The following is a 7,855-nucleotide window of genomic DNA, read 5'->3' on the forward strand; positions in this document are numbered from 1 at the left end:
ATTTTATTGAATTTTTACAGAGAGGAAGGGAGAGAGAGAGTTAGAAACATCGATGAGAGAGAAACATCGATCAACTGCCCCCTGCACATCTCCCACTGGGGATGTGCCGGCAACCCAGGCACATGCCCTTGACCGGAATCGAACCTGGGACCCTTGAGTCCGCAGGCCGACGCTCTATCCACTGAGCCAAACCGGTTTCGGCGAAATTCTTATGAAAATGTAGCCAGCATGCAGGAAAACAATTCTAATTCCTGATCTGTGACCACCATGAGGCATAAACTTTGGGCAAGTCCCTGAACTTCTCTGGACCTCGGTCTCCTCAATAGTCACCTGCTGGTTCCTACACCCCAGAGTCTGCTCTAAGTTGATTGAAAACAGATGCCCCACCCCCTGACTCAGCGAGGGCAGGACTTCTGGAAGCCCCTGCTCCCCCTTTTTCCGCCTCTCCCTGTTCCTCAGAAGCGGTTTAGGGAAAAGGGAAAAGGCAGGTCTGGGCAGGAGAATTCGATGCAGGGCGGGGCCGGGGGCGGGCAAGAGGAGGCCGGCCCCCTAGTAGGAAATGAGCCGGGGTTGGAATAACACTTTAAAGGCCTGACGCCCTCTTCCTCCTCCCGCCCCCTGGTCACCTTCCAGCTCCTCCGTTCAGCTTTCTCCCCTCCCAGGCGGTCCTCACTCCCCTAGGCTGCAGTCAGTGGGAGCCCCCAGCCTGCCAAAGTACAGGTGGGATCAAGGTCCCAGGATGTTGAGAACATTGCTGCCACTGCTGCTTCTACTGATTCTGCCCGGCAGGGCCCTTTGTATCCAGGAAACTTCCGATGGTGAGTGGGGGCCGAGGTGGAGGGGAAGGGAGGTCACATCTCCTGCCTCAGGATGGCTCTTGGGGTATGTGGGCTAGACCAGAGGAGAGCTTATTCACCGTGTCTGTATTGTGGCCTGCTGGGTCTCTCTATAGGGCAGGCAGGGCTCCGGGGACTGGTGTGTGTTCCAAAGCCAGGTGAGAGAGGGGAAGACGGAGCAGGCTGGTGGTGGGGGTGGACAACACCGGAAAGATGGGAAAGGGACTGGTAGAAGTGTTGAGGGAATTAGCCTTAGGGAGAGGGGATGGGGTAAAGTCTGGAGAAGGAGAGCTGAGGGTGATGGTGGATGGGGGTGAATCTAGGGAAGACGGGAAGACACCAGAGATGAGATGAGAAATGAAAGGAATTGGAGGACATGGAGAACTGAGGGAATACTTGGGGAAAGATTGGGGCTGAGGTATGTGAGGCAGAAAAGGAGAATAGAGAAAGTGGAGGAAAACTGGGGACAGTGGGTGAGGTGAAGCTGGGGAAAAAGAAGCTGTTGTCAGCGGGAGAACTCAGGAGATCAGCTGCCTGAAGTGGGGGAAGCACAGAAGAGGGGTGATTGCCCTTCATTGCAATTGCACAGGGCCTCTTCTTTCTCCCACAATCTCTATAGCTTTAGTCTCCCCTTCTGAGAGGAGTGAATAATAACCAGAATTCAATGAGTGTTCACTATGGTTAAAGCATGTGTTGCCTCATTTAACCCCCACAAACTCTCTACAAGGGATGTAATATTATCTCCATTTCACAGAGGAGGAGACGGGGGCACACAGCAGTGAAGAACCTGTCTAAGGTTATCCACACAGATGTACTTATTCACACTTGTAGACACAGAGCACTTCTCAAATGCAAACGTGGTCACAGCACAGATTTGCAACCCCAGACTCATTCCCTCCTCAGACATTTTCTAGGCACCAAATCTGTGCCAGGCCCTTACTAGGCGTAGGAGGTAGAGATAACCGTATGAACCTGTAGCCTAGAGGAGCCCATGGTAGCCTGTGTGTTTACAGACAGTTATGTGGAATCTCGGGTCATTGAAACGGGTCCACTGTCTGGAAGGATAAAGAGAAGAGGCATCAGGAAAACTCCTCCAAGGAGAGAACAACCATGTTGGGTCTTGAAGCATGAATAGAAGTTTGCCAGGAAGCAGAGCAACCCGGACATGCTATTTACATGTCAGTCAAAAGGCAGCATGAGGAGTTTGATACAGCCAAGCACTGGGCAGAGACTGAAAAAGGCAGCAGGGGCCTGGTCCCCTTAAAATCCATGCTAAAGACTTTGGACTTGATTCTGTGGACAGATATCCTATAAGGAGTCAGTATAGCTGGCTGACTAAGAATGCTAGACGCAGACTGCTTGCATTCAAATCTTGGCTCTGTTATATCATTTTAGCCTGTTTCCCGTATGGACTGGGGTTAATAATAGTAGCTCCTGTATTAAGTTAAAGGAAGGAAGGCACAAATAACATAATAATGTGTGTACAGTGCCCAGGTCATTATAAGCCCAATAGCTATTATTATTGTTGTTGTTCAGGGGTCCTCAAACTTTTTAAACAGGGGGCCAGTTCACTGTCCCTCAGACCGTTGGAGGGCCGGACTATAGTTTAAAAAAAAACTATGAACAAATTCCTATGCACACTGCACATATCTTATTTTGAAGTAAAAAAACAAAACGGGAACAAATACAATATTTGTATTTGCATGTGGCCGGTGGGCCGTAGTTGTTGTTATTGATAGGGGAGTGTGTCACTGGAGGACTTTACATTTTTTTATTTTTTTGTTAATCCTTACCTGAGGATGTTTTTTCCATTGCTTTTTTTTTAGAGAGAGTGGAAGGGAGGGGGAGAGACAGAGAGAGAGAAATATCGATGTGAGAGAGACACAGCAATTGGGTGCCTCCCGCATGCTTCCTGACCAGGGCTGGGTATTGAACCTGCAACGAGGTACATGCCCCTGACAGGAATCGAACCTGGGACCCTCAGTCCACGGGATGACGCTCTATCCACTGAGCCAAACCAGGTTGGGCTTCACTGGAGGATTTTAAGCAGAAGGACATAACCTTATTTCCGGGCCAGGTGGAGATCAGATTAAAAGGGATGAAACTGAAAAATGAGGGGCAGGAGCATGAGGAAAGAAGTTACTACCCCAGTCCCGATGAGAACCAATGAGGCCTGAAGTAGGCCAGTGGCAGAGGGGACAGAATCGGGATTTTTATTGTAGGTCAGGAATTGTTGACCAGCTGGAAATGAGGGGGCGGGGGTGAGAGACAGAAGGGAGATCAGAGTGGGTCTTCCACTGACTGCCTGGCTTACCCTCAGGCAAGTGGCTTCTCCTCTTCTGGCCTCAGTTTCCTCTTCTGTAAAATGAAGATAATAATCCCTGTCCTCCCCTCCTGGCAGGGTTACTGTGAGCATTAAATGGGAGGAAGGGTGGGCGGACGCTTTGTAGTTTATGAAGGGCCGAGAAGGTGGGCGGCCGGCTTCTGGAGACGGGGTTATTAACTCCGGCTACTCGCCGACCCATTCCACGCCAGCCCCTCTCAGGCCAGCCAGGGACCAACGCACTGACTTCCGCCCCCAGGTGCTCAGAACCTCCACATGCTCCAGATCTCCTACTTCCCACACCCTGGTCAAGTGTTGTACCAAGGCAACGCGTCGCTGGGGGGGCAGCTGACGCACTTGCTGGAAGGCCAGGACTCCAACATCACGATTCTTCAGCTGCACCCCTTGCAGGAGCCCCAGAGCTGGGCGCACACAGAGGGAAGCGTGCGGCTCTACCTGAGCAACTTCCAAGGCATAGTGCAGCTAGTACACCAGGAGCGGGGCGTGGCCTGTGAGTGGGTCACGCTTGGGGGGCGTGGCCTGGGGTGGGGACCTGTGGGTTCCCAGAGGGGTCTTGTGGATGGACCTGGCACACATGGGCGTGGTCCTGTGGGGACGGGAGGCTCTCAGGAGCCCAGTGGTGCCCTGGCACGGGCATTTACTGATTGCTGGGTAAGAGCTTGAGGCTGGAGAGGAGTCCGAGCCTTCTGTCAGGCCTTCCTCCTGCTGGCATGATCTTGAGGTAGACCCACCCTGAAACCCTAAAGTTCACTTCCCCCAGGTGAACATCCCTACACCTGGCACCCTCTCCACACATCCCCTTGACCCTGAATCCCCCTCCACAGTTCCTCTGACCGTTCGCTGCTTCCTGGGCTGTGAGCTGCCTCCTGAGGGCTCTAGGGCCCATACCTTCTTTGAAGTGGCTGTGAATGGGAGCTCTTTTGTGAGTTTCCAGCCAGAGGCTGCCTTGTGGGTGGCAGAGTCCCAGGTCAGCTCTACAGTGGTCACCTACACCCTGCGTCAGCTCAACGCCTACAATCGTACTCGGTATGACCTGCAGGATTTCCTGCAGAACACCTGTGTGCAGTACGTGAAAGAACACCTCACCACGAAAACCTTGAAAGGTACGGTGGGATTGGCCATGGGCCTGTATGTTGGGTAGGTTCCAGGCAAATGGATGGACCTGAAGGATGGAGACCTTGAGCAACAGGACTCCCAGGGCTGGGAGTTTGGGACAGAGTACACACAGCTTAAGTCACTTGGTGAACTAGTCCCCTACCTTTGGGGCAGAAATCCCTTGGGGTTTGATTCAAACCATAGATTCCTTAGGGGTATGTTCTTAAGGCTAACTTTCTGCATGTTCTCCAGGGAGCCAAACAAGCCGCTCCTACACTTCCCTCGTCCTGGGCATCCTGCTGGGCACTTTCATCATCGGTGGTGTGGCTGGAGGCATCTTCCTGTGCACCGGTGGACGGCTGTGTTAATTACTCTCCAGTCCCCTCTGGAGAAGGGCTGGACTGATGGGGGCTGACAAAGAAAAACCTCAGCTCACTGAAAAGCCAAACATATTCCCCATTTGGGACATGATATCCCATGTTTGGAGTACCGGCTTTCTTCTTCCAGATCTGCCCACCAAGAGTTGGGGCAAGGGAAGGAGAGAAGGCTAGATAGACGGAGTACTTGGTTGACTAAAAAACTAAGAACTTGCATGCTTCGTTGCATTGGTTTGAGAAGTGAATGCTTGTCTGTCTTTGTGAAAAACAGATGATGGAGTTGTGGTAGTGATGGTGGGGTCTATGGCCCATCCTCCAAAGACAGACAGAATCACATAACCAAGTAAAACAAGTCATCACAAAACCAAAATAAATAACATTCATGCAAAACAAGTCATCACAAAACCAAAATAAATAACATTCAATGCCTGCAGATGTGTCAGCCATAGGAAGAGACAATGCTATGAAGGAGATAGAAAGAAATAACAAGAGAAATGGTAGGAGTATAAAATCCAAGTAATATAGGAACAAGGAGTTATTAAATAATCAGTCAATAGTAGTAAAAAATTCCTTATTTATGTATAAGGCATTATTATTCCCTCTACTTTGAAAATTTTCTAGAAAAGTACCCTATATCCTTTGCTTCTATGTCTTTATCTCCTACTAGAGGCCCAATACATGAAGTTCATACAAGAGTAGGCCTTCACAGCCCCAGCTGCCTCAGCCCTCGCAGACCCGGCTTTGTCCGGAAGTTAATCCAGACAGTCGTCCGGACGGTCGTTCCACTGTTCGGCCGTTTGGTCAATTTGCATATTACACTTTTATTATTATAGATGCGCTCTTCAACCATTGCAGTCTGACATCTCAATAAACTGCTCCAAACTCATCAATGACCTCTAATTGTGGAAACTGCATCCTCCATGATATCCGCACATTTCACTTTGTGGACTAGAGCTATTTTTACCCCAACTTCTGAAATACCATACTTCTAATTTTTAAAAACTGTTCAATCCCTTTGCCTATACCATCTTACTCCATTTATCTTGGAAATTTCAGCTCCCTTAGAATTCCATTTTTGGGCTCCTTTGTTTCCCTTTAAACTGTATCTTTTTGGGCAACCTACTAACTTGCATGGCTTCAAATACCATCTATCTGTGGTGATTTCTATGGGGAAGCAATATAATCTTGTTTCTGAGAGCATGTGTTTTGTCATCAGACAGACTTGAGTTTTACTTCTTTCACCAGGCATTTTAACTTCTTAAAGTCTCAATTTCTTCATAAACAAAAGGTATGATAAAACATACAAAAAGGGTATAATAAAGATACCTACTTCATAGAGGCATTATGTATATTAAATAAGAATATATATGATGTATGTATACTCAAATACAGGGTGGGGCAAAAGTAAGTTTACAGTTATGAGTATGTAAAGCAGAGTTTATTCTTGTATTATTATTTATTAATTATTGTATTATTTTTCATATGAACAATTGTAAACCTAATTTTGCCCCACCCTGTATAGCACTTATTGTTGATCTCCAGACCATCCCCATATGCATTCATTCTTGAAAATCATCTCTACCATAATATTCTGTAGACATTTTAGAGTCAGCATATTCAAAATAAACATATCTTTCTCCCCAAACCTGTTCTTTTTCTCCTGTGGTTTACTATCAATTAAACAGAATTACCATCAAATCATATCAATGTAAAGACTCAGAGTTAACTTATGTTTACTCCCTCTTCATCCCCCACCTACAAAATACAATATCTGTAGAATCCATTCCCTCATTTCCACTCCATTGCTTTTGTTCCAGGTATTATAATTCATCTCTTTCTTTGTGGTAGGCATGGAAGTGTGCCACCCAGTTCTACCTTCAAGGAACTTGCTGTTCAGTTACAGGGAGATAGCTTCTTGCTGTTTCAGTTCCTTCAGGGTATGCCTCATCTACAGAGAACAGTCCTACACAAGGGCCATCCTCATTTGTTGACTGAGCAAAGCAGGGATGTAAAGGTGCAGCTGTTCTGGCCTACTGCAGTACAATTCTGATGAGCCATAGTCACTCCAGAGCTCCTTGTCAAGTTGACTGGGTCTATGTCTGATCTATATTCAGTTTAACTTTTCCCTCTATTCAATCCTGCTTCCTCCCCCTAGTTAATACCTTACACCTCAAACTCTATCTCAGCATCTGCCTCCAAAACACCCAACCTGTGATTGACAACCTCACTCTGTCTCCAAATTGAGAAATGTTCTCAATATTTTGTCTGGACCACGGCAATAGCCTCTTCCTAATTGTTCTCCTGGTCTCTAATTTCTCTGAGTTCTGTTTCACCTTCTATATAACAATAAAAAACCATTGATTTGATCATATCATTGTTCTATTTATTTATTGATTGATTGATATTGATATCAGAGAGAGGGACAGAAACATCAATGATGAAAGAGAATCATTGTGGCTGCCTCCTGCACATCCTCTATTGGGGATCAAGCCCGCAACCTAGGCATGTACCCTGACTAGGAATTGAACCGTGACCTCCTGGTTCGTAGGTCAATGCTCAACCACTGAGCCATGCCAGCTGGGCTCATTATTCTGTTTTATAAATTTCCCACATTTATTGAGCTAAATTCAGAATCTTCAAAATGATATTTAAGGATTTGTGCAATCTGGTTCCATCCTAATTTTCAAATTTTATTTCTTAGTACTTTTTGCCCAACTGTGCTTTGGGTTATTGATTTTAAAAGCATATTTTTAAATGACAGTACCAATACAGAAGTTCACAAAGAAAAAAGTGAAAGACCTGTGCTTTTGCCATCTCTCTAAACCCATAACTTAAAGTTATGCTAAGATTTGTAGTTGCAAGCAACAGAAACCAACTCTGCCAACTAAAGGGGAAATAAATATTTGAAATCCTCAGAATTGATGAGAAGGCCAGCTAATCAAACTCAGAAAATAAAACCAGGGATCACAGCCAAAGTCACAACATAGGAATGGTCTAGGGAAGGATACCACAGCTGGAACTATACCTCAATCACCACTGTAGGCTGCCATCTCAAATGAATTCTACTCTGTTCTACACTCTTTGTTTAAGACTCAGAGTCCTGGTGGGAGGATTCAAATGGCCAAGCCATTTGCCTTTGCTGCAAGGAGAGTGGGAGGGAAACTTTCGGTATCTTTGGCTTTTCTTGTGGATTGTGGAACCCT

At 46.8% G+C, this 7,855-nt stretch overlaps 1 protein-coding gene across 1 annotated transcript; it reads left to right on the forward strand.

Moving 5' to 3' along the window:
* Window positions 1–576: 576 nt before the first annotated feature.
* PROCR (protein C receptor) lies at window positions 577–7,008 on the forward strand. Its single transcript, XM_070421514.1, has 4 exons — window positions 577–818; window positions 3,419–3,670; window positions 4,005–4,283; window positions 4,528–7,008. Exons 1-4 carry the CDS (start codon window positions 740–742, stop codon window positions 4,641–4,643), a joined length of 726 nt encoding a protein of 241 aa, XP_070277615.1. The 5' UTR covers window positions 577–739; the 3' UTR covers window positions 4,644–7,008.
* Window positions 7,009–7,855: the final 847 nt, after the last annotated feature.

Source organism: Myotis yumanensis, unplaced genomic scaffold (assembly GCF_028538775.1).
Source record: "Myotis yumanensis isolate MYYU_CA2020_CCGP unplaced genomic scaffold, mMyoYum1.0.hap1 SCAF_7, whole genome shotgun sequence".
In the NCBI taxonomy this organism is placed as follows: Eukaryota; Metazoa; Chordata; class Mammalia; order Chiroptera; family Vespertilionidae; genus Myotis; species Myotis yumanensis.

What these genes read in the sequence shown, in the direction of transcription:
- PROCR (XM_070421514.1), top strand. Translation starts at nt 740, where the DNA reads ATGTTGAGAACATTGCTGCCACTGCTGCTTCTACTGATTCTGCCCGGC. An exon ending in CCAGGAGCGGGGCGTGGCCT is followed by an intron (nt 3,671 to 4,004) that starts GTGAGTGGGTCA and finishes CCCCCTCCACAG; the next exon opens with TTCCTCTGACCGTTCGCTGC. An exon ending in CACCACGAAAACCTTGAAAG is followed by an intron (nt 4,284 to 4,527) that starts GTACGGTGGGAT and finishes CATGTTCTCCAG; the next exon opens with GGAGCCAAACAAGCCGCTCC.